Raw genomic sequence first — 26,273 nt, 5'->3', positions numbered from 1 at the left:
TAACCAGTGTGATCCAGCCCCCCGCCCCCAAAGAGGACTCTGGCTGACCCAGTGTGGCCTCGAGGGCGCAGGGCAAGCCCAGAGCGGCCAGCGGCGGGACTCCCCATGCACTACCCGTGGCGCTTCTCTGCCGCCGCCTCGGGGTGTCTCTGCTTCGCTGCGAGCGAGGGGAGCTAGGGGGGCAGTCTAGAAGGTGAGGTGGAGGGGTGGGGGGATGGGGGTCGGCGGCGGCGGCGGCCGCGCCAAGAAGCACCGGGTCACCGCAGGCTGCGCCCGTCGTCCCCGCCCTCCCCGAGCTCGCCTGCGCCCTCCCGCCTCCTCGTTTGCTCCTTCCCTCTCCCCGCCTCCCCTCCGCGCTCCCCGCCCTCCCCTCAGCGCCTCGCCTCCTCCGCCCCGCGCCCTGCGGTGCGGCAGCTGCAGGCGGCTCCAGCTGCCCCCAGATGTGGGCTGGGAGGCGCGCAGGGAAGTTTCGCGCCGGTTGCGAGTGCGGGGCCCGGGCTACGGTCCGGCTGCCATGGATCCGCCGGCGGGCGCGGACGGCCGCCTGCTCTGCCTCGCGCTGCTGCTGCTGCTGCTGCCGCTGCTGCTGCCGCCGCCAGTGGATGCCTGGCTAGCCGCCACCGACCCCCCAGGTAGGTGCGGCACGCCCCCACCCCTGCGACCCCCAGAGGTCGGCCCCGCCGGGCGCGCCTCACCACCCCCTCCTCAGGCTGCGTCCTGCCGGACTTGGGCAAACTCTGAGCGCCCCGCCCCGGGCCAAGTTGGCCAACTTCGGGCAGGCTTGGTTGCGCAGGGGGCGCCCCCGCGGTGCCCCCGGGCGCCTTGGGCCACGGGAAGCTTCGAAACCCTTGCAGCTCTGCGGACGCAGAGAGTGGAAGTGCCGGGCCGGGAAAGCCCAGCGGCGAATCTCTCGCGGAGCCAGCCCCAGCGGGTCCCGGGGAGCCAGGGCCAGGCGGCGCCTCGGCTGGCGCCCAGGGATGCTCCGGAGGAGACCAGTGACCAGCGCGCCGCCTGGGGCCCTGCGGATTGGTTTGGGCGCCCCGAAGGGCATCCCCGAAGATCCGAGGGACCCTGCTCCACCTCTCTGGGGACAGAGGACCGGCAGCGGGCTCAGCGGGAGGTGGACAAGAAGGACAGGCCGCCTATGTCCAGAAGAACCGAGTTCTCTCCGCCCTGGGGGCCACTGGAAAGGGTAGAGGCGCACGGTTAGGGGGTACAACGGGCATGGCTTCGTAGCGGCTCCACGTCCCGTCAAGGGCAGTAGGTTCACGGGGGGCAGGAGGGCCGCTCTGACGCGGCGTCCCCTGGAGAAATGTCAGGAGCCCGCAGATCCTCAACCCAGAACGGGGCAAGGAGAACTCTGGGCTTCCGGGGTCCCAGAGTGAGACCGCCTGGGGCGGCGGAGCTAGGGAGAGGTGGACGTGTTAACGCCCCTCCCCGGGTGGCTGAAAGCCGGGGAAGTGCAGCCTAGTTTCTGGGGGTTGCCTGAAGGAATGCCCCTCCTTTCGCAGTGGGGGCGGGGCTGGGGTTGCGGGGCACAGCCAGAGGCTGGGAGCTCCCAGTTCTTTGCGGCTCTGATGCCCCTTTTCTGTTGCAGGCGGCCCCCTGGGGCACGGAACGGAGCGCATCCTGGCGGTGCCTGTGCGCACTGACGCCCAGGGCCGCTTGGTGTCTCAAGTGGTGTCGGTGAGGACTGCCCAAGCCGGGGTTCGAGCCCGCAGGGCCGTCCCAGTCCAGACCCCGGGCTTCCCTGGAGGCAGCGAGGACCCTGAAGGCCGGCTCTTCTACAATGTCACGGTCTTTGGCCGAGACCTGCACCTGAGGCTGCAGCCCAACGCCCGCCTTGTGGCGCCCGGGGCCACGGTGGAGTGGCAGGGTGAGTCGGGTGCCACCCGGGTGGAGCCCTTGCTTGGGACCTGCCTCTACACTGGAGACGTGGCCGGCCTGACTGAAGCCTCCTCCGTGGCACTCAGCAACTGCGACGGGCTGGTGAGTAGGCGCTTCTCTCTCTTTGTGTCCAAGGTCCTCGCTTGAGCTTCAGAAGCCAGTTACCTGGGTGTCCTCCAGGAGGGAAAGGCCCGCACTGAGGACCTTCTCTGCTTAGGGATGCGGGGGCATCGACACAAGGGGTTGGCAGGACTGAAGGCGCTGGCTGGACAGAAGTCATTTTGATTGGCGGGAGAAGGGTGGTTTATACCCTGGAGGCCCAGGGTCTCCAAAAACCCTGATCAAGGGTCTCCTTTCTGCCTGCTGGCACAGGTCTTGGTCTGGCATCCAGGTGTGTATATACTTCTGTGTATGCGCGTGTGTTTGGAATGTTGCTGTGTACTGACTAGTGTCTTGGTACCTGTGCACCTGTGGGAATGTGGGGATGTACTTTATGTGTCTTGCACACATGTGTATCTATAGGTTTCTGCTCATTCATGTGCAGCTGAGTGTGTGACTCTGTGCATTTTAGTATGTGTGATGGGGGGGGCACATGTGCTGGCAGTCATCTCTTTGTTTCTGTAGATGCCGGTGGTGCTGGCCCAGGGGGAAGGCAGTGGTTCTGAAATTCCCAGTTATGCCACTGTCCCTGGCTGACAGGGAGCTGCTGATTTTTATACTGTGGTTTCCTGTTGAACTTCAACTAGTTATTTGAAAAGTCGGTTTTCTCTATTTTGAGCCAAGGGGAACGTTGGAAAATACAGGCTCTGGGGCCCATGGGCAGCCCCTGAAGGGCCGGAGAGAAGCTAGTGGATCACCTCTTGAGACTCCCTAGCCCACCCAGTGTGACTGGAGCCTGGGGAAGTCCTCCTACTACTAGGGGTCCAGAGGGACCACGGTTTGTCAGGAGGGCCTCGGAGGAAGCTGGATTAATGCTCAGGGAGGCAGCTGACATTGGTGGTGCTCTGTCTGGCCACCCAGAGGTGTGGCCCAGGGAGGAAGCCTCTGCAGTGTTTGATTTTGGAGTGGGTATTCGGTGGTCAGGTTGGCTGTGCTGACCAGTCCTCTAGGCCACCCCCGCCCCCAGGGTTCCACTCTAATTGCTACCCAGAAGACTCCTGTTCTGAGGGAGTGGCTGGCCTCGCAGCCTGCTGCCTCTGAGCCCCTGTCCTCAGGCTTGTCCTGCGGGCTGCAGAGCCAGCAATTACTCCAGAGCCCTGCAGCCTCTGGTCTTCTTTTTATGGAGACACAGGAAATGTCACTTGTTGCTTCCAAAAATCACCGCCTTTGGCTGGCTTTGGTTAGAGCCTAGGCAGATTGCAGACAGCTGTCAGTGCCCTTGGGGGTGTTGGATTAACATGGTACTGCCCACTGTGCCCATTGTCTCTGCGATGTCCCAGGCCTCATGGGTACATCTCTTTACTTGAGGTGAGTTACCTAAATGAAAAGAAAAGGGTACTGGGAACACAGGGGCGTTGGGGTGGGGCAGGTGGGCAGGCTGGAAGAGGTGACATGGATGTGGTGTGATGACACCACATCCATGGTGGGCCAGCTCCTGTGTACTAGTTAATCTCAGCAGAGAGCATTTCAGAGGGCCTTTGTCATTGCATCATTCATTCAGTTCATTCAGTGATTCTTTGTTCAACCAGCACCTCTAGCGCATTTTGTCCACTGTGCTGATCAGAGATGGGGGCTGGCCCAGTGCCTCCTGGGGCCCACACGCTCAGGGCAGCCGGGGGCTACTTGAAGAATGCTTTGCCAGCAGGCAGCCACTCAGACTGGTGATCATAGCAGAGGGAAGAGGTACCAGGTGTGCCTCCACCGGTCAGGATGGGCACAGTGAGCTGTCGGATGTACTGGACACACATCAGCAGGGCTGGAAAGAAGACTAAAGTTGGAAAAGGGGCTGGGCCTCCCTGGACAACCTTGAATGCTGTTGGCAAGAGGTGGCCTAGGGACAGTGGGGTGGCATCATGGCTTCTCTTTTCTTTCTCGTTGCTGTGTGTATCTGTTCTGATTCTGTGCCAATTCCTTAGCCCTTAATGCCCCTCTGTGCATCATCACCCATGTGCTAAGGGTAAGGGCTTCGACCTTGCAGGGGAAGGGTCCTCATGCCTTGTGTACAGCCAGGCATCTGAGGCTCAACCCCCGATGGCAGGAGTCTGTCCTGGTTCTCTCCAGTCCCTTCTTCCACGACACTCCCAAGTCTGGTGGGTGAAAGTCACCGAGATGTGATAGCAGGAGCTGTACTTCCTGTGCATGCCCCTCAGTAGGCCTCTCACAGCTAAGTGCATAGCATCCTCCCAGCAGCTCTGGCCCTGAACCAACACGCCACATGGAGCCCTTTTCTGTGTAGCTCCTGTTCTTCCTTCGTAGGTAGTGAAACATGCCCAAGCAGGTATGGTGCAGACCCCCCCGGGAACTTGTTAAAATTCAGATTCTGACTCCGCACCTCTGGCCCCACTGAGGTTCTGAGCTTCTCAGGGGCTCCTGTGCTGATGCTCTTGACCTCAGATTGCACTTTGAGAAGCAGGGCTCTGCAGCCCCATTTCTGCATTACAGTTCTGCAGGCTTGCGGGCTCTGAGCAAATAGGGTTCAGTGGACCACAGGGTGTGGGAAAAGCTGGGTCTTGCATTCAGCCTGGGAGAATCAAGAAGTCCACAGGCTCTCTGAGAAGTTCTGTAATAAAGAAGCCTCTTGAACTTTGTGAATCCAGCTCGGCCAGCATAGGTGGGACTGTGGGACCCTGCTCTGAAGAATGTGTGGAATTAGCTTCCCTGGACACTGTGCAGAGGAGCTATGGAGCAGGGTTCAGCTGGCCACTGTGGTCTGAGATTAAGTTTAGATGCTTTGGTGAGACCAGCCTCTCCCAAGAGCCACAGAACCTTTCAAGCCCCTGGATTGGGACATACATGTGCTCGTCTATTTGCCGGGCCCCCTGAGTTTATTTCATTTCTTTAAAGAAAGACAGTAGTAAGTAGTTTTGTTTACCATGCACAGCAGTCTCCTAATCTATTTGGTACACAGGGTCAGGATCCTCTCAGTTATAAGTGACAGAAAACCCTCCAATTAAATTAGCTTAAACAGAAGTGGGAAGTTATTAGCTCACATAATGCTAAGTGTTCAGGCATGGCTGAATCCAGGTGCTCCACTCAGGCCATGAGGATGCTTGCTGTCTCGTGCATACTCCTTCCTGTGTGTTTGTTGCCTTTGTCATCAGCTGGGATCCTTCTGTGGTGAGTTAGGGGGCCTCAGCAGTGCCAGGCTGACATCTTTTCCTGATTATTTCAGCTGAGTCCTTGTGTCACTCTGGCCAGCCTGAAGTCACATGCTCCCATGAGAATCAGGACACAAGCTCTTCAGAACCCTACTGATAGGGAGTGTACGAGGTGCTGCTCCCCCAAATGACATGAGGGTAGGACCCTGAGCCTGCCAGTGTTCAAATTCTACTGGAGTCAGGTAGAGATGGAGACTCCAGAAATGCCAGGTAAAGGCATGCTTCCTAAGACATTGCCCCTTTTCTCCAGAGAGGCTGAAAATTAGAGAGCCCCCAGGTTTTTTCACAGCCTCTTGACAAAGTGTTCATAATGTTTACAGGGAACAGTTAAAGCTTGCCTCTTCGTGATGCACAGGGAAATACTTCTCGGCAAAGGGTTCTTGTACGCCCCACTGCTATGGAAAACTTTTCTAGTCCTTCTTGAGCCACAGGACAGGTGTGCTGATCTTGCATCATCCTTCAACACCCAGTAAGGAGGCCGTTGGCATCAGAAGTAATACTCGTACCTGGCAGACCTTGTACCCCCACTCTGTGCCATGCTTCCTGTGAGTGCCTTACGCTGAATCTCCTTGTTTAACCCTCACAGCACCCTGTGGCTGATCTTATTCCTGTTTGACAAATGAGTAAGCTTAAGCTACAAAGCCAGGACAGCTTGCTTCAAGCTTTACACTAGTATTTGAACGTATGTTTGTGTGACTCCAAGACTGTACTCATTACGTGTTATTGCCTCTTTTGCATGCCAACAAAAAGTATGAAAATGAAGAGATTCATTTCTTTGGAACATTTCTATCTTTCCTCTTTGACTCTTGGGTGTCTTCTGAGCTAGGGGTGTTGACCACTGTCAGTGTGAGTGAGCGGGAGCTGGGAGAGGCCTAGGGATCAAGTAGTCTGCTGACAAGCTGGGCGATGGCAATGGGGGAGGGAAGCACCTTGCCCCACCTCTGTCCTGCTCAGTGCAGCTCTGGCAACCACTCCAGCCTGGCGTCTCTAGCCAGGCAGAGCCTGTGGCTGGACATCGAGAGGGTCAGCCCCCAAAGCCTGAGGAGAGTACCCCCCCGTGACTCTGTGATGCAGAGCCCTCATTGTATGGCTGAGATTCAGAGAGGCTGCTGCCCTGTGGGCTGGGGCTCCCCTGCTAGGCTACCATCCTGGCCAGGCACCTTCTCTGTTTAGTCTTGCTGGATCATAAGAGTCACTGAAGGCTACAGAGAGAAGTCATTTGCTGGCCTAAGGGACCAGGATAAGTTATATTTTTCCTAACCAGTCTGCTGCCTTTGAGGCCACACACTGGGCTCAAGCTGACTCAAGTGCTAGAACGGAGGTAGCAGGGCCAGGCTGTGGGGCTGGTGGTGCAGGGTGTCTGGAACTTGCAGCTGTTCCTTATAGGGTCTGCCTTTTCCCAGTCTGCCTTGGCACTGTGTGGAGGGCAGTGAGAGGGTCTTAGGCACACCAAAGAGAGGTCCTGCACTTGGCAATCTGCACAGCTGCCCAGGGAGGTCTGTCTCCTCTACGGTGTCTCACACTCTTTATTTAAAACTCTCTCAGTTTAAATGACAGAAAACCAGCTTATAATGGGTGAAATAAGCAAGGGGCATTATGGCCCCAGTTATCCTTAGGGTGTAAGGAGTGTCAGCTTCAGGCATGGCTAGATCCAGAGGCTCAGGGATGGTTTCAGAACATATTCGCTCTGCAATCTCTGAGAAATGGAGAGCTCTCTTTTCTGGGTAGTTCCTTCTAAGATCTAGGGGCAGGCTCTGCTGGGCTCCACTTAGGGAGCAGGCCTATCTTTACACCAGTCACTGTGAAGTGGGCCTAGCCCGTTTCTTGCCCACCTTTGGTGTTGAGAGTGAGGATCAGATCCCTGGGCTCTGGAATGGATTGGGGTTTTATCATAAAAGCAAGAGGAAGGGCAGGTACCCCGGGCAGAATGGCTACTGCCATACCCCACCTAGACTCAAGGCCTCCATGTCTGGCCCAGATCTCCAGATGCCCAGCTGCCTCTGGGCTTCTTCCCCAGGTGGCCCTATGCTTGTGAAATGGAACGTAGGTCTCTCCACTCTCTCTAGGCTGCACCTTTTACTGGGACCAGAATCCCAGAACCCTAGACATCCTTGGACTTCATCCTGTTCCTCAGCTCTCCGCTACGCCCCACCCCAAACCCTGCCTCTGGCTCCTTCTCCTAACTGGTCTCTCCCTAGCCACTCTGTTGCTACATAGCAGCCAGACTGGTTTCTGTAAATCGCACATTAAATCACGTCACACCGTTGCTTAAGACCTTTCTGTGGTTCTTGCTGCTCTTGAAAAATAAATTCAAACCTGAAAAAAAAATCCAAAACCACTGAGCTGGCATTCAGCGTCCCCCATGGCTGGGCTCAGTGGTCTCCAGCCTTATTTGTCACTGTGTCCCCCTCATGCCTGTGCTTCTGTCACACTGAGCTTTTTGTTCATCCCATGCTAGACACTCCCAGCTCAGGGCCCATGTACAGGCTACGTTCTCACCTAGGTCGCTCTCACCCCTCTCTCTTCGCCTGGTTCACTCTGTAGGTTTCAGCTAAATGGTACTTCATCCAGGAAGCTGTATTGGACACTCATATCCATGCTGCACTCTTGTGCCATGGGAGAGTCGTGCCTGGTGAAGTCCACAGGAGCCAGCTCTGGCTGGGCAGAGCTCCACTGGGAACCATGAACTATGCATGCCTTTGGAGCCGGGGCGCCAGAAGCCAGTGCAGGGACCAGGGGCAGGATCACCACTGAGATTCCATGCCCTCCAGTGTCCACAGCTGGCCCGTCTCTCCTTGTCTGGTCTGCTGCCAAGCTCAGAGTGCCCACACTCAGTGGGGCAGGCCCCCTTGGAGAATGGCCAAAAGCTGTCTCCTTTCCCCCAGGAAAGCACTTGTGTACACACGTGGTATTGCACATTTTTCCTGCCTCACCCTTGGGGGTCTCTGAAACTCAAGTCCAAAACTCCTGGTTTAAACCAAACTAAGTAGTGGAGGGAAGCATTGTTGGGCCTGTGTGGGGGAGGGTCAAGCTGCAGTGAGGAGACCTTCGGCCCCGCCTGGCAAGTTCCCGTTTGACCCTGGGCAAGTCCTGCCTCTGGCCTCAGGGTGTCCAGGTGGACAGTGTAGACTGAAGCCAAACATTTCTGGGACCCTCATGGGCAACTCCAGGTGTCTTAAGGGTGATGGGGGCCATACACAGTGAGGGGATGATGCAGCTGGCAGAGGGAGAGGTGGGGACCCTGGCCAGCCCATGCCTTGCCTTCTGTGAAAGATTGTTGCCCCTAGGGACTGTGGGCTCCTTGCTGCCTGACCCTCCAATGTTCTTCAGGAGGCTGCAGTTCTGTCTCTTGACATTATGTGAGCAGCAAGTCCAGTGTGCAGACCCTGTGTGGGCACTGCGGGCCCTGGAGGGATGTCTGCAGGTCAGTGTGGAAGTATTGGGAGCTGTGCTGATGGCAGGATGACTAGATGGGCCAGGGCTCCCTGCAGGCAGGGACCATTCTGGGGAAGTGTAAGTGGAAGGTTATGGTCCCCAATTTGGCAAGGGGGGAGACTTTATTTGGTAAAAACGGCTTTGTTGTATAACATCAGCTGTGATATGGCTCAGCTGGGGAACAGCTCAGTTGAAGCAACCCAGGTGCAGCAACTTAGGTGAAGCAGCTGTGGTGTCACAGGGAAACACAGTTTTAAGTGGAAACTGGAAGTTTGCTCTGTTGAGGCAGAGGTGGAACTGGCTTATATAAGAAGAACCTCCCCCCCCCCGCCCCCCACCCTCCAGTCCCTGATTGGTCCCTTTCTATGCAGATAAGGAACTCCAAATCAGCACAATTTGTTTGGCTCAAATAGCAGTGTCCTGATTGGTCAGAATGGAGCTGCTCTGATTGATCAGTAAACATGCAAATAAGGCTATAACTGCAAAGCATTGGTTGGCCAGGAGAGGTCTTCAGCCCATTGGTTGATTTATGAGCCCACAGGCTCCTTTATAATGGTGAGCTTGGGTGGCAGGAGGTAGACTGCCTGCTGCAGCTTTTCACTGAAGCATAGAGGGCAGTGGTCATTAGGCCCAGTTTATAAGTTTGAGCCCCATTAACCACCAGGAGTCCTTAACAGGCACTTTCATTCTTGGGGTCAATAGGAACTTGCTGGGAATTCAGTCTCACTTTATCATGGTCACCCCTCCAACACACACTCTTCCAGGGTATCCTCAACCTCCTGGCTGGCTTCGCTACCCCCTCTGACTGGGGGTGATTTCATGGGAGAAAAGGGGTTTCCTGGGGGCTCTTTCCTATGAGGCAGGAAAGGGTGTGCACGGCCGGCGGCCACCATGGCACAGGCTGCCTGGTGCAAGGTTCGCGCTCCGGAGGCCCAGCAGCAGCCTGTGCCCGTCCTGGCTCATGGCAGCCATTCAGACTGGCATTCATGGTCTGAGACTCAGACTCAGCTCTTCAGCAAGTAAGGCCTCTGAAGTCCCTTAGACGAGTTGAAAATCATAGAGACAGGCAGTGGGGTGGTGGGTGCAGGGGCTGGAGCATGGGAAATTAGTGTTTACTGAGCACAGAGTTTCAGTTTTCCAAGAAAAAAGGTCCGGAGATGGATGGTGGTGATGGTTGCACAATGTTATGAAAATGGTGAAGATGGTAAATTTTATATGCATTTTTACCACATCTGAGGACTCTCAGGGCTGGGTGAGTGATTACGGATTGGGTTGGTGTCCCTGGAACCTCACTGGCCCAGCTCCTTCTCCCCTATGTGACTGGTTTCTGGAGCCACTGCCCGTGGCTGCCTCCACACCACTCAGACCCCCAGGGACAGCTTGGTGACAATTGAAAACAGTTTGTTATTTGGTGGCTCTGGTTGTGGTGCTGAGCTTCACCCTGATTGGACAGGATTAAGTCATGGAACCTTTCTATAACCAGTCACTGTGGCCTACAGATGCAATGTGCTGATTGGTTATGGCTTTAGTCACATGTTCATGCCGAACCCAGGAAGGAGAGGCACTGGCTCCTCACCTCCAGGCTGCTCTGCCAGTCAGACCCCTGCCCAGAGCTGCCTGGGGACCCACGGAAGCCACTGCTCTCCCTGCCGGGGAGGCCGTCAGGAGGTCATCGTGCGCACCTTCTTTCTCAGCCCACAACATGTGCCACATCCCTGCAGATGTCCTGGGAGCCACCTCCTATTGTCCCTGTTTTACAGATCAGGAAACCCAGATGCCCCCCATTACTCAGATTTGTAGACTTTCAGTGTATTGGGTCACCTTTCCCCTTGGAATCCTCTGGGGGGAGCACTGTGGAGTACCACTTGACCACTCAGGAAGGCCAGCATTGTTGGTCACTGGCCTGTAAGTCCAGGCGCAGGGCAGCCAGCTCTTCCAGGGCCAACCCCTGTGAACTTGCTGCCCTCTGCCCTGATGCTGCCGTGGGGCCCTGTGTTTCTGATTGCTGAGTGAACGATGCTGCTCATTCAGATATTGGCAGGTTTCAGAATCCTCCTGCCCCATGGCCAGCCTTGACTGCCCGCACCCTAGTGTCCCCAGCCCGTAACAAGTGAAGACCTCTGCCCAGGGTTAGCTGGGTGGTGGGGAAGGCCCAGTCCCCACCCAGGCCTGCTGTGAGGACCACCAGCGCGACAGCCATTGGGGTTCATTTGCCTAGAGCTCCTTGGGCACTCAGCATCAAGGGTGGCTTTGGTGAATGATGGTGGCCTGAGCTGGGGCCAGGCCTCCTACTCTGCTCTCTGAGGTCTACAGGGGCAGGGGTGTGTGGGGGGACTCTGCTGGGACCCTGGGTCTGTATGGTGGGCGGGCAGACACCCTGTGTAATCCACATCTGAGCCTCCCTGGCTCAGACTTCTAGGGCTGGGGCCTTCTGTGCTGCTGCGGCCAGAACCCACCAGGCTGCAGGCACAGGTGAGCATGTGTGTACATTCATCTATCTGTACACGGGGGTATGTATGTATGTATATGTGAAAATGTGTGCATGCAGGTAAATGTGTGCACATAAGCATGTGTGTACACATGTATATCTTTATGTGGGACATGTGCATTCATTTAAGGACGAATTTGAACAAGTATGTGAGTATGCACATGAGTGTCTTGTGTAGGTTACATGTGTGTGCATCTGAGTGTGTGCATTTCTCATGTGTGTGCCCATGTGTGTTCTTAGCAAGGGTTTCCTGCAGAGGAGGGGACCAAGGTGGAGTGGAGGTACTGAAGGGAGAAGAAGACCTTGGTCCTCTGAATCTTGCTACCGCCTTGGACCGCCCACAGCAGGCGCTCTGGAAAGGGAGGGCCCAGGTGGGAGCCCCTGGCTTTGCTGCATAGGCTTTGTATTAAATGTCAGCTGTCCACAGGGTCAGCGGTGCTATCGTTAATATGGAGAAGTTATTTCCAAGCCTGGAGCCAGCTCCTTGGGCTCATCTGTGAATTTCAATTACACTGCACATCTACTCCAGGCCTGTGGACTGGGGCGCTCCTGCTCAGAGGCAGCAGAAACTGGCACCCAGAATTCCAGGCTCAGGCAGTTCCAAGGGGCCGGGCAGCCTCAATGCTGCCCGGCCTGATCCTGTGTCATTCAGTGATGAGCTCAGCGATCAGTGGACTTAGTGTGGGCTTGAGGCTGGCATGTCACTCTGTCAGCTCTGCCCCATGAAGCTGGGTAACCTGGACAAGGGCCTACTGAACAGACTGTGAAGGAAGTGTCCATCCACACCCACCTTACTGGGTGTTGGAAGGATAGGTGCATGACAAGCCTGGGCTGAGGCTGAGGTTTGAGAAATGGTGGCCATTTCTGTATTTCTTTGGATCTGAGGGGCCATCAATGATAGGACACACACAAGAAAGAAGGGACACTCCCAATTAAATCTTTCCACAGTCCCTCCTGGCATCAGCTCAAGCTGCCTGCCTCTGGTTGTTGGGGGCAGTGGTCTACTTCTCCTGCCTTGCTTGCTTGGCCTCCTTGGTGTGTGACTAGCTTCACCCACTCCTGGGTGTCTCCTGACTTTGGTGAAGTAGAGAGTCACAGTCATTCCTCTGGGACAGTGCTCACTGATGACAAAGCCACACACACCAGGTTCTCCGTGCCTTCCTGCACATTTGCCATCCACAGTGTGACTTTCCAAAGACATTTGAGCCTTCCTGCACATTTGCCATCCACAGTGTGACTTTCCGAAGACATTTGAGTGGTAAGGGTACCAACACGAGAAGCGCCGACCCTGCACTAACTGAAGGGAAGGAGGTAGCTGGGCCTCTGCATGCCAGGCAGTGCCTGCCACCCAGCAACCACTGCCAGCTGCGGGCTGCTGGCAGAGTTGAGGCCTGCTGACTCCATCCCGAGTGTGTACAGCCCAGAGTCCTGGACATGCAGCATTGTCATCAGCATTACTATAATGTTTCCGTTGAGTTTGGGGCTGTCAGAGCCGACACGGCACTCCTGGCTGGGAAGCAGGGCGGTGGCAGAGGCTGGCTGCTCATGCTGGAGGGACAGACCATGGCCTGCTGTGGCAGTAGCACTACCACAGGGTACTTCTCCTTTGAAAGCGGGATGGGGAGCACATGGCAAATAAGGTGTGTGTGTGTTCCCTGCAAGCTTGGCCTTGGGCTCAGCAGTGGCCAGTCTGACTGGGATGGAGCTCCTGGAGGCATGACCAAAAGTGGCTCAAGAGCTGTGAGTGACTGGGACATGACCAATGTGGGAACTGGGGTGCCCACTGTGTATGCAGTTGAAAATGTTTGCATGACTTCCCTTGGCTGTCTGCATATGCAGATTCCCTACCACCAGCTCACCCTGGACCAATGCAGTTTGAACTGTGCAGGTCAGTTGAACTGAGCAGGTCCATTGAACTGCAAGGGTCAGCAGAAAAAAAAATCCACGTGTAAGTGGACCCACACAGTTTGAATCCATGTTCTTCAAGGGTCAGCTGTGTATATAAACTGTATTATGCCACATCTCATCTCCAGTCAGGTTAAGCGGTGTCACAGATAACTTTTATTTTTCTGTCTGTTCCTGAACCTGCACTAACTGTGTTCATGAGTGCTTCAGAGCTGTACGCAGCTCAAGTATTAGCTGTGCCAGCCGCTGTGGCGGCTGCTTCGGCCACGTGAGGCTGCCAAGTACCAGGAACGTGGCAGGTCTGAACTGAGGTGCTCTGAGTGTAAAATACACACCAGCTTTCAAAGAGTTATGGTACTACAAAAAAGAGAATGTTTTATTGATAATTTTCAAGTGTTGATTATAGGCTAAAATCATATGTTGGATATGTTAGGTCAAATAAGATATATTGCTGAAACAATTTCACCTATTTTTTTTTCTGTTTTTAACATGGTGACTGTGAAGTCCACACCCCACTTCTGTGGGGCAGGGCTGCTTTGAAGTGGCTGTATGCTGCCCCTTTTGCTGCTTCTTTCACAAAATTTTGTTGGCTCGTCACATCTGTTTATTCTTTCAATTGAATTTTAGAATTGTTTTGTTAGGTTAAAAAGATCCCTTGTGAATCTGACTGACATTAAATGAAACCCAGAGACCAATTAACAGCAGGGATCGACCTAATTTACAGTATTGGCCAGGATCATGGTGTTTTTTCAGTAGATTTAATCCTGCTTTGTTGCTGCAAGTGAAGTATTATACATTTTTTATACAGGTTACTCATTGTTTTTAATCAGGGTCATTTCAAGGATTTTTTTGCCATTGTGAATTGAATTGTTTCCATCTACTGCTACTGTACAGGAAGGCTATTGATTTTTATATAATTATCTTTTGTCAAGCTGCTTGATTGAACTCATTAATTCCAATATGTCTTTGTGGATCCCCTTGGGGCACAGTCCGAGGTGATGGTGATTTGGGAGCTGCATTTCCGACCTGCACCGTCCAGACCCTTCAGAGTGATGTTAGGTAGCAGCAGTGGCTCTGCGTCTGCGTCTGCGTCTGCGTCTGTGTCTGCGTCTACATCTGCACCCAGCTCTGGTGGGAGCGCCCAGCGTTCCTCTGCTTAATGTGATGCTCGCTAGTGGACTGAGATGGGTTTTGTGTGAAGGCAAGATCCTCTGAATCCTAGCTTTCTGAGATCCTATTTTAATCAGCAAAGGAGGTAACATCTAGAAAAAAGTGTGTCTTAACAGCTCACACCACCCCACTGACCCCCAAAGCCAAAGGCCTCACAATGCCCTGAGGGCTGCATCTCCCATTGATCTGGGCCTCAGAGCCTCTCAGTTGCTGGCTTGCTGGCCCCAGAAGGCAAGCCAGCCTCTGCCACTCCCCAAGTTTACAGCTGTGGGGCCCCTCACAGGAAGCACTGGTGGGGGTGGGGATCTGTGTTTAGGAAGCTGGAGGAGGCTGCCCTGGCAGCTCTGCAGTGGCTTCCACAGGACAGGGGCTGCCGTGGGAGGGAGCTGGCCCTCGAGGCACCAGGTCTCTGTGAGTCTCTCCCATGGGGAGACCCCCTGAGCCCTGTCCTGAGTCTTTCAGAGACTAGCCCCTCATGAGGATTGGGCTTGCCCACACAGGCCCTCATGTGTCACTGGTGCCTTACTTCTGCATGCTTCTGTGGCCTGTCCTGTGCCGGTACAGCCGGTCTGCCTGCTTGCAGACAGATGTGGGCTTGGGCAGCTTCATATGATGCCTGAGCCTGGGCTCCACCCCAGCAGGGTCCAGTTGTTCACACCTGGAGGGAACCCCAGGTCTCTGTTTTTCAAAAGCTGCATGGGACAGCCTCACACACAGCAGGTGGGCCCCCACTGACATAGAGAAAGGTCATGAGGCTTTGAGGTCTAACAGAACCGAGTCCTGACCTGGCTCCCTCTGGCTGGCCTGTGACCCTTCATTTCCCCAGTTGCAACACAGCCAGCCTCAAAGGTGTGCCCTTTAAGGAGTGGAGAAGAATAAAGCTGGCTGGCCTCCTTCCAAAAGAATGTAATGGGAGGATGAGGGTGGCAAGGGATGCTGGCCAGAGGGGCGACCAGGCCTCCGGGCAGCCTGGGACCAGGGAAGCTGCACTGATCCCCTCTGCCCTCCCATCCTGGAAATTCAGACCTGGCAGAGAGAGGGCAGCCCCCGAGGCTGGCTATTCACCAAGCCGTGCTAGGAACTCGGTGGGCACTGTGCACTGACTCTGCAGGCCCCATCTGCTGGGGCCGGGGCAGGGGTGGCATCTTCCTGGGTGCTCTTCGGTGCCCCCAGCCAGACAGCAGGCCTGCGTGGCTCCCAGCCACTGTTCTGGGCTCCTGGGTGCATGGGTCTGAGACCACATGCACAGGCACACAGAGTGGGGAGAGGTCCAGGCCCAGGCCCAGCTCAGTGGGCAAGAAGGCCATATGTTTCCTGAGCAGCCCCCAAATGCAGCTCCAGGGACAGCCAGCTGTCACTGGAGGGCAGGGAGGCTGTGCTGCATCCTGGCTCAGGCCTCCCTTTCCCTTCCTCCCATGGCCTTCCTCCTCCTTCTCCTCTGACTTTCCTTCTCCCTGCCTCCCTTCCTCCCTCTCCCCTGACTTCTGTTTCTCTCCCCTCCCTTTTCCCTGGCCCTCCCCCCTGTCCTCCCTTCTTTCCCAATGTGAGGGACACCCTCTTTGTTAACTGGAACTCTCAGTGATGCTTCCTGGGTAGTGGGCCCTTCACTGCTGGCCACATACTCCGCCCAGGCTAGGCCTGTGCTTCCCTGTTCACACAGCCCCTCCTGTGACACTCAGAGCCCCCACTGGGAACAAGTGTCATCACCCCCTGAACTGGGGGAAATCTGGGCTCTGAGAGGGGCCATGATCTCCTCCAGCACACACAGAGCCCAGACCTGGGCTTCTTCCACTGCAGCTGGAGTTCCCCAGAACCTCTGCTGCCTCAGGGTGGACATCACCCCCACATCTCCAACAACAGCAGGGCTCATCGCTATGGGGGCCGGGGGAGAGTTTCTCGTCTCCTTGGCAGCTGATTCTTGGTACACTTCCCAGTCAACAAGGTCAAGGCTTACACCACTGTTCTGCCAGAGTAGTCCCCACCTCAGCTAGAACAGTTTGGCCTTTGGGTGCTAGCTCTAATGGTGGGGTGCCCAGGGCCACATTGGGTGTCATTATGGGGAGGCTGGTTAGACCCAGGCTGCTGTGCCATCCTGCACAAGGGCATGGGGGTGGGAGGAATGAGGCCAGCCTCTGTTCAGTGTCAGGGAATAGATGGATGGAGGGCAGAGGGTGGCCAAAGCTGGCTGGAGGATGAAGGGCACAGGAGGGCCAGAAGGCTGGGCCAGGCCTTTGCCCCGCCATCAAGGTTGTGCTGCTGCATTGAGCTCTGAGTGCCTCCCAGGTCCTCAGGACAGGCAGCACAGGAACAAAAGCCAGGGGCAGTTTCAGCGAGGCCACTGGCCATGTGGAGGGTAGCTGCAGTGGCCCAGGTGAGTGCTCTGGAACTACACATGGTCAGGGAGGGCAGACAGCAGTCCTGGGGCCGGCCTGTCCTGATTGGTTGCCAGGGCTCAGGGGCCTTCAGGGGTCCCCCACTTCCTGTGGGCTTGTTTCCCCGCACGGCAGCCACTGCAGCTGGCTTGGCCTGGAGTCCTCCATCCTGGGCATCGCTTTGGGCTGGTGATATGGGAAGGTGCACCCCTCTGGATACTGAAACTCAACCTTCTCAGGTTTCTGTGATAACTGGTGGTTGCTGCCCTCTCCCCAACCCCAGCCGCCTGGTCATCCGTGGGCCTGGACATTAACCCTTTGTTAGCTTGGGTGGATTCACATGTTGCCTCTCCTTTGCAGTTTGCCTTGCTGTCATGCCTCTCCAGTTGGTCTCTACTGTTTCCTTAGGCTTTAGAAAATAATGAGCCTTTCCAAGAAGTACTATATTATATGTGTAATTTTTTTGAATTTGATTGTTTAAAATATATTTTAGTGATTATACTATTACAGTTGTCCCATTTCCCCCCTTCATTCCCCTCTACCCTGCACACCCCTCCCCCCATATACCCCCCCTTTAGTTCATGTCCATAAGTTCTTTAGCTTCTAAGTTTCCCACACTATTCTTGCCCTCCCCCTGTCTATTTTCTCCCCACCATCTATGCTACTTATTCTCCTTCTCCCCACTCTCTCCTCCTCCCACTCCCCTGTTGCTAATCCTCCATGTGATTTCCATTTCTGTGGCTCCACTCCTGTTTTAGCTGTTCACTTAGTTTGCTTCTGTTTTAGGTGTGGTTGTTAATAACTGTGAGTTTGCTGTCCTTTCACTATTCGTATTTTTTATCTTCTTTTTTTTAAATAAGTCCCTTTAACATTTCATATAACAAGGGCTTGGTGATGATAAACTCCTTGAACTTGACCTTATCTGAGAAGCATTTTATCTGCCCTTCCATTCTAAATGAAAGCTTTGCTGGATAAGCAATCTTGGATGTAGGTCCTTGCCTTTCATGACTTGGAATAATTCTTTCCAGCCCCTTCTTGCCTGTGAGGTCTCTTTTGAGAAATCAGCTGACAGTCTGATGGGCACTCCTTTGTAGGTGACTGTCCCCTTATCTCTTGCTACTTCTAGAATTTCTCCTTCATTTTAATCTTGGGTAATGTAATTATAATGTGCCTTGGTGTGTTCCTCCTTCGGTCCAACTTTTTGGGGACTCTCTGAACATCCTGGACTTCCTGGAAGTCTATTTCCTTTGCCAGATTGGGGAAGTTCTCCTTTATTATTTGTTCAAATAAGTTTTCCACTTGTTGCTGTTCCTCTTTCCCTTCTGGTACCCCTATAATTCCAATGTTGGAATGTTTAAAGATGTCTTGGAGGTTCTTAAGCCTCTCCTCATTTTTTTGAATTCTTGTTTCTCCATTCTTTTCTGTTTGCTTGTTTCTTTCTTCCTTCTGGTCCACTCCATTGATTTGAGTCTGTTTTCTTTCCATTACTATTGGTTCCCTGTGCATTTTGCTTCATTTGACTTAGTGTAGCCTTCATTTGTTCATCTAATTCTCAACCAAAATCAACCAGTTCTGCGAGCATCCTGATCACCAGTACTTTGAACTGTGCATCTAATAGGTTGGCTATCTCTTGGTCTCTTAGATGTATTGGCTCTGGGGCTTTGATTTGTTCTTCCATTTGAGCCATAATTTTTTGGTCTGGTTGCACGTGTTACATATGAGGGGCGGAGCCTTAGGTGTTCACCAGAGCGGGGCAACCCAGTGGCTGGGTTGTGATCCTGTATATGGGGGCCAGGACAGAGAGGGAACAATGGCACTTGGTTCATTCTCTCTTGGATTTCAATCCCTTCTGCTGCTTCCCGCAGGCAAATTGGGCCCTTCTGGTTTCGATTCCCATGTGGGTAGGCTTGTGTAAGTTCTAGGACCCTGTGGGTCTCTCCAACAAACTCTCCTATGAAGCTGAGAGTCTTTCCCAGCACCTCAACCCCCGCAAGTTTTTTCAATTGGTGCTTTTAGGCTTTATTTCCTGTTACTGGGGCCCTGGGTTGTGTGGTCTGTCTCACTGCCTGTTTTCATCTGGTTTATCTGGGTGCAAATGTGAGTCCATGGTCAGCCAACCACCTTGCACACCTCACTGGGTCTGCTCCTTCCCACCCACCCCCACCCCAGCAACTGGGTCTGCCAGCCACTGCTTTTTCCTGTCCCGACCCCTCTCCAATAGCTGCTGACTCTGCCCCTCTTACCAGTCTGGATGAATGGTTCATTGTCAGATTTAGGTACAGTTCAATTTTCTGTCTGTTCTGGTTGTGTTTTTGTTTCTAAATCTTCATTGTCCTTAAAGTTAGTTGTGCGAGGAGGCACACTATTTCCACCTGCACCTTCATCTTGGCCAGAAGAGACTGGATTTGATTTTTTAATAAGTAACTCTTTTAAGTCAAGTGAAGTGTGTTCCCTGTACTGCCCAAGGTGTTGATTCTAAGTGCTTTTTCCTAGATGGCCACTCTGTTGTCTCAATGCCATTCACTTTTTGCTTCACTCTTTTCTTGTGACTTTGGGGTGTGTGTTCCCTCATCTGTGAAGTTCATGGAGGAGATCTGGTTTCTTTCTGGCCTCTGTGTGTGTGTTGTTGTTTTTTTAACCAGCAGTAGACTTTTTAACTTTTGTTGCTTAATGATACATTCTAATGCCTGATAGGGCAAGTACCACATTGGCACTTAAAAAATGTATTGGCTATTTTTATTCGTTTTCCAAATGGGTTTTGTTCTCCTATGGTCTCATGGCCAGACCGTAGGAGGCTCTCTGTTCTGGCTGCATGGCCATGCCCAGTGGAGTCCAGAGTGCAGCAGGCAGGCCGCCACCACCTCTGCCGCTACCACCAGGCAGAGAATGGCCGCCTCCTGATGAATGGCCACCTCCTGATGCTCAGTTTTCTCCGAGGAGGAAGAACATTGGTTTTCATCTTTTAAAGGACATCCCAGTAGGTTGTTACCCATTGTTTTAGATGTTATCGCCATTGTGACAAGTACCTTTCCATTGTATTTTATGGTAGGTTATTTGAGAATGTAGGAACGCTTGACCTCAGTGCAGCAGGTGGCCATGTCCTTGGACTGCCTGCAGCCTGCCATTCCAGGCGAACAGTGTCCCAGAGTTTACACACTTAGTTTCCAGAGAGCAAACAGCCCCCAAAACAGCACATTGGTGCCACTCCACGTGGGTGTGCACAAGTGCAGCTAAATTCAGACAGTCCTGTAGACCAGGCAAGCCCAGTCCACCTAGGCCACTCTGTATGTCCTCTTTGCTTCAACAGAGTCTGCCTTCTGACAGCGCAGCAGCACGAGTGCAAACCTCCAACAGTGGCAGAACACCCTTCTGAGCACACCTCGTGCTTTAACGCTTCCATGTGTGTGTTCCCAGGCGTGCCTGTTTCTATGTTTCATTTGCATCTGGGCATTTCATGAACTTATTATTTTTCCCGCTATTGTTGGTTTTGGGGGGTATTTTGGAGTGTACAATTGTCTTGTGCAATTCTTAATATTCACGTGTCTTCTTTTTCAGTATTTATTGATTTTGTGTCTTGCTACATCAGTGAGAATGTCAAGCTGAATATAGTGATTTCGTGTGGAGCCACATCATGTCTTCTGAGCCTCTGGCCACCACCACCTAAGGGAACTGACAGCCAGGGCCTACTTCAACTTCCGTGACTGCTGCTGCCAGGAGACCAGAGCCAACAGGTCTACCTTAGAGCCTCTCTGGTCGTCACCCACCCACGGTGGGGCAGCTTCTCCCCCAGCTCTGTTGCACTGGCTGACACTGACCAAGGGCAGACATATGTGATATTTTGTGGGGGATGATAGCCATGACTGGCAGGTCCCTGCTAAGTCAGGGAGCTTTGCTCAGCCCTGTGGCCTGCCAGGGGTCCTCTGTCTTGGGGGAGCTGTGTACCTGCAGGCTGGCAGCAAGGTGAACAGGACATGGCTATCTCCCAAAGACTGCCCCAAGTCTCAGCAGGGGTGTGGCTCAGGAAGACCCTTTCAGGAGAAGGCTGGCACGGGCAGGTCCATTGGTTTCAGCTGAAGCTCTGGATGAGTTTGGACTACAGGGCCCCATTGGAGTCCCTGCCTTGCCCCTTACCAGTGAAGTCCTTTCTGGACTTCTGTGCTCCTCATGCAGGGTGGAGTCAATAAACTGGTGGGCTGGGCGACACATCCACCCACACAGGAATTTTGTTTGGCCCTCCCAGCATTTGACAAATGTCTTGCAAAAGTCCAAATGCCCAGCTTCCCTTGAGAACCCCAGAGAGCCCTGAGGCCTATCCCCGAGCAGGGACAAGACACCCTAGAGGCCCCTACAGCTCCCTGTGACCACCCCAGCCTGCCACCCAACCTTCCATTTCCTGCATGGCCCCTGTGTCCATACCTGAGACTTTCTCTTCTGTCGAGGTGGGTGCTTCCTGCCTCTGACCTGTGAAGGGTGGCTGTGACGAGGATGACATGAAGGCTTGTGGCCAGCACTTAGTAGTGAATAGCCCTTCTTATTATGAGGCAATATCTCCCTCCTGGCCCTGCTTGGAGATGGATGAAGTGCAGTGCAGCTCTGAGTCAGTGCTGATCACTCTGTGGCCGGGCTGGGGCTGGATCAGGGTGTGGGCAGGGAGTTGGCGGGCCCTGGGTAGCCCGTAACTGGCCTGGGACCGGGTGCCAGATGAGGCGGTGACTGTTCTGAAATGGAATTCCTGGGTTAGAAGGAGAACAGGTGTTGACTGGATGAAGCCCAGAGTTGCTGACGTCACTGAGAGCCCATCAGATCATGGGGGCAGTGGTCGAGGGTCCTACATCCTTTCCCGCTGAGGTGCTTTCCTTGGGTCCCGCCTGCTTGTAGGGCTGGGGGTGGATGCACACATGCACACATGCGCACATGGGTTCTTCCACCATATTCTTCCACTGTACTGTACCTGGACACAGTTAGCTAGGATGTGGAAAAGATTTGAAGCCTGAAGGGCAGAAAAGGGCCCTGTTGGCAGGCTGGTGGGGGAGGGGAGACACAGGCCTCTGTGGTGAGTGGACTCTCCAGGACAACGTCAGCCTTTGGGGTGAAGAGCTGTCCAGAGCAGCTGGCCAGGGAAAGGGAAGCGCATGGTCCTTCTTCCAACATCTCTAGAGGGAGAGCCCATCCCCTAATCCCTCCCTCGGCTGTGAATCTGGAGGGTGCAACCTAGAGGCTGTGGGGGACTTGTTCCTGTCCTTTTACCATCACCTGTGCAGCTAGAGCCTGCCACCCTGTCCCTCCCAGACTTCTGTGCTCATGCCCATGCCCAGATGCCTGCCACTGCAAGGGACAGGAAACCCAGTGCAAAATGGCTTGTGCCAAAGGGGATGCTCTGGCCTCCTACCCTGTTCCATCCCTGCCTCCCTCCCCCTGGCCTGGCCTGGCCTGGCCTCAGCAGCCACTCTCTGTGAGAGGCTACAAGCTTACCTGCCAGCCCAGCAGAAAGAGCTTCCTGTTCTCTCCGGTTTTAGCGAGAGGCCAAGGCTGCTTCTCACTGGCTCAGGCAGGGTCATGGGTCAGTCTTTGAGTGAACCCCTGTGGCCAGGGCAGCAAACAGGACTTCGATAGGCCGGGCCTGGCCACATGACCACTGGTTCCAGGGGTAGAGTCCATGATATGAAGTGCAGGGAGCCCAAGGGAGATATCTGGGGGCCCAGGGGAAAGCCAGACTGCTGTCATCCGGGAGCAGTGGGCTCCCTGCCTTCGCCGTTGCCTCACACCTCTGCTGCCCCCCTGGCTCTGGCCCGCCTGCCCTGCCCTTCATCCTATGGGCCTGGACAGGAGCCCTTGGAGACCATCCATTCCTGCCCAGGGTCAGCTCTGCCTATGCTAAGAACAGTCCTGTCCCAGAATAAGGAGGGACCAGTTAGTTGTTTTGACTGCCGTTGAACCTAAAGCCTCTAGAGGTGTGAGTGTACCAGGGCCCGAGACAGTCTGGGGTGTGGTGTGCTGCAGGGGCATCCATGAGCAGCTGCCCTGTGCCTGGTGCCTGCTAGAAGCTCTCCTGGCGCCCCAGCATCAAGGCCTTGCCACACCCACTTGCTGGTCTGCCTCCTCCCCACCCTTCTGTGGTCCAGTGAGGCTCATAGAGCCCTTGTCAGAATAATGTTTTTGGTTTTGTTTTTAAAGATTTTATTCATTTATTTTTAGAGAGAGAAGAAGGGAGAGAGAAAGAGAGGGAGGGAAACATCAATTGTGGTTGCCTCTCTTGCACCCCTTACAGGGGACCTGGCCCGCAACCCAGGCGCATGCCCTGACTGGGAATCGAACCAGTGACCCTTTGGTTTAAATGAAGGCTGGCATTCAGTCCACTGAGCCACAGCGTCTGGGGCTAAAATAATGTTTTAAATGCATCATGTAGAATACAGAGAACACACGTTTGGTTAAGTGGAGCTATCAGCACCGAAAAAATGCATAATATGGCAATTCCTGTGGTTCTTAGTTTTTCATCATCATCATGCCTTTTTTAGTAACAGCTTTATGGAGATATAGTTGACATACCGTATGGTTTAGCCATTTGAAGTGTAAAATTCAGTGGCTTTAGGATATTTACAGAGTTGTGCAGCCATCACTGAGTCAGGTTTTGAGTATGTTCATCACTCCAAAACGACGCCCCATACCTGTCGCCAACCACTCATCACCCGGTCCCCATCTCCACAGACTGGCTTATTCTGGACATTTTATGTAAATGGAATCACACAATTTGCAGTGGACTTCTTTCAGGTAACAGAGTGTTTTAGAGGTTCCCCTATGTTGCAGGGTGTTTCAGAACATCATATTTTGTGGACAAGAAATATTTCATTGTATGAATATTCCACAGTTTTTAAAATCCACTGATCAGTCAGTGCATATTTGGGTTGTTTCTACCTTTTGGCTCTTAGCAATAATGCCACTGGCAGTGTTTGTGTGTCCCTTTTCCAAGTGCTTTTCAATCGGTGCATGTGATAGCAGGGCCTCACAGTCCGGCCCACAACCTCGGTCACTAGAGTCCTGCTGAGTGCATGTGCCAAGTGGCCTCGTCTGCACCAGTGGCAGTGAGAGCCACACATTCCCATCATGTCTGCTGTCATGGGCACAGCTACTCTCATCAGCTGGGCTGGTGCCTCCCTCTGGCTCAGAAGGAAATGCCAGCCCTTGGTGGTTAGTGAGGGTGACGAGATTTCTCCGCCAGGCCAAGGAGCCTGGGGTAAAGGGCCCTCCAGGGAGGGAGTGCCCTGAGGGCAGTGGCAGGCCCCTGACTGGGGGGTGCCCCTCGAGACCTGCTGAGTGCTGTGGCCGTGGTGGGCCACGGTGCCCAGGTCGTGGCGGGCCTGCTCTGTCCTCAGCTGTGCCATGTTGCCCTTTTTCTCTCCCAGCCATCTCTGTGTCCCTGGATTGGGAGGACTGTGGCCAGAGGGTGTGAGTCTCAAGTCCTCCTGGACTGCTGGGGGCCACCTCCCCACACTGTCTTCTCTCCTACCAGGCCATTTCTCCTCACAACTATATGGGGCGGGGGCAGGGGGGGGAAGCGCAGCCAAAGGCCTGCCACCAAGGGCCACCTCAGATTTTACCTCAGACACAGGCCAGCTCCCTGCCACCAGCTGGGTTGGCACTTGCCTGGAAAGGGCACTGGGCTGCTTACTTCCTGCAGTTCCTGCCAGCTGTGGGCCTGGGGAGGGCTCCTTGGCTGCATGGAGGCCAGGGTTCTGGCTCCAGGGTGGTCTTGGTCAAGGGGTTTGGGTCTTGCCTGCTTCCCATCTCTGTCCAGGGGCAGGGTCCAGCCCTCTGGTCCCCATGTGGGCACGTGGGAGGGAGAGCGCCCGTGCCAGGGTGATACCTTGCCAGGTGCCCTTCCTCAGGGCCACCTGAAGTTGAGGGGGGGGCTCCATCCTGTGTGGGAGCAGCCTGGTCTTGCCTGGTGCTCCCTCGCAGGCCCCCACGGGCAACAGTGCAGGCCCTGCAGCTCTCTTGTCTGCTGCACTTGGGTCACTGTGTTTGGCCGGGGCCTGGCTGTGTGTGTTGCTGCCAAAGTCCTTGTCTGATGCCCCTCCAAGGGGGGCCTCCTGTCCTGCTTCTTGTGTTTCCGAGGTGGCCAGAGGCTGACCTGACTGTGTGGCTTGCAGCATCTAGAATAGACTCCTGGCCTCCTCGTGTCTCCAGGGAGTCTTAGATGACACTGCAGCTCACTTAGGTGCCTGTGGGGGCCAGGATTGCTCCAGGGCTGCCCTGAGTTGAGAGGGCGGGGCCTGGGTTGTGGGGTGAAGATTGGACTTTGTACGTTTCCTCTGTGACCTTGGGCAGGGTACTTCCCTTCTGGGAGCTCCTGGGTTTCAGTTGGGAGGTTTCCAGTGTGGACAAGCCCAAGGAAGTAATGGGTGGGGTGCACCGCTGTAGGTCCTGCAAGGGCCTAGGGCTCCCTGCATCCGTGTCTTGGGATGCTTTACAGTGCTTTGCAGCATTTGGTTGTGGCTTTCTCCATCCCAGGCTGCCCATGCACCCAATGAGGCAGATGCAGGCGCAAACCGAGAGAAGAACACGGTCCCTCTACCCTGTGGTCCCGCCAGCATTCCAGCTTGTGCCTTTCACACCTGTGCACGTGTGCACACCTTTACTTGTGAAGACAGGCCCTGCCGAACATTCTCTTGGACCTGCCTCTGCTTGCTGTGTACATAACAGACCTGTCTGAGGGTCATTTCACGGTCTGCTGTCACATCTCCAACCAAAGGCAGCAGAGTCCACTCAGGACCACTGGGCGCTAGGCGTTCCTGGATGCAGAAGTGAGGGCCAGATCAAGGAGCACCCCGGGCTTCTGACTTCAGTGGGTGGGAAGGGGCGAGGGGTGGGTGCTGACCAGGAAGGGGGAGCAGCTGCGAGGCAGGCATGTCACCAGGCAATCTGTGGGAGGGGTCCCGAGAAAGGTTCTGGGTGCCACACAGTATTGGCACAGAGCTCAGTGGGCAGCAATGCGCCAGGGCTGTGAACACCATCGCCCAGAGAGGGAGGCAGGGAGCACCAAAGGAAGAGAGAGGCAGAGGAAAGGGACAGCGCTCCTTGGTCCCCACCATGTGGGGGACAAGGGGAGGAGGTGGTGGAGGCCTGTGCCAAGGATGAGAGACTCGGGGTGGCAGTGAGTGTGGGCTCAGCATGAGATGCGGGCTTTGCCACTGTCAGGCCCCGGGCTGTGGGGAGTGGGAGTGCATGGGGCTAGTGAGGTAAAGGGCGAGTGAGTGGCAAGGACACAAGGGAAAGTGCATCCTGGGGCAGACCCTGGAGCAGGGGAGATAGATGAAGAGGAGATTGAAGAGGACTTCTCCTCCTGGGGAGACTTGAATGTAGACACATCCAGGTAGTATTTACATGTGTACATATCTACATGTGTGTTTGAGCTCTGCCTCCCTGCACAGAGAATTTTCGGTGGCTCCAGTCTGTTCATAGACAGAAGATGAGGCTCTGGGAGGGAGGGAGAATGGAAGACACATAAGAGAGAGAGTGTGTTACTCAGGAGTTACTCTTCTGCAAGTGTCAGAAACTGGAGTGGAACTGGCTCGAGGCAAAAAAGAACCTACTGGTTAATAAATCTGAAAAAAAACCCAGGGCTGTCGGGCTTCAGGTGTGGCTGGATGCAGGTGCCCACATAAATTTTTAGTCTTTTTTTTCTTTGGCTCTGACCCCTCT

At 54.5% G+C, this 26,273-nt stretch overlaps 1 protein-coding gene across 3 annotated transcripts in view; it reads left to right on the top strand.

Annotated features, from left to right (window-relative positions):
- The first annotated feature begins 378 nt into the window (after positions 1–378).
- Positions 379–26,273, top strand: part of ADAMTS2 (ADAM metallopeptidase with thrombospondin type 1 motif 2) — a 260,359-nt gene continuing 234,464 nt past the window's right edge. For 2 of the 3 annotated variants that reach the window (XM_037056645.1, XM_037056646.1), the window contains exons 1-2: positions 379–632; positions 1,598–1,989. In XM_037056645.1, coding sequence (XP_036912540.1) covers positions 515–632; positions 1,598–1,989 — 510 coding nt within the window. In that variant the 5' untranslated portion in view covers positions 379–514. The remainder of the gene's footprint in view (positions 633–1,597; positions 1,990–26,273) is intronic. The other variant, XM_037056644.1, reaches the window with a different exon arrangement.

Source organism: Sturnira hondurensis, unplaced genomic scaffold (genome assembly GCF_014824575.4).
Source record: "Sturnira hondurensis isolate 20B ecotype Veracruz unplaced genomic scaffold, ASM1482457v3 Scaffold0009087, whole genome shotgun sequence".
In the NCBI taxonomy this organism is placed as follows: Eukaryota; Metazoa; Chordata; class Mammalia; order Chiroptera; family Phyllostomidae; genus Sturnira; species Sturnira hondurensis.
This window is presented reverse-complemented; position numbering and strand designations above follow the sequence as displayed.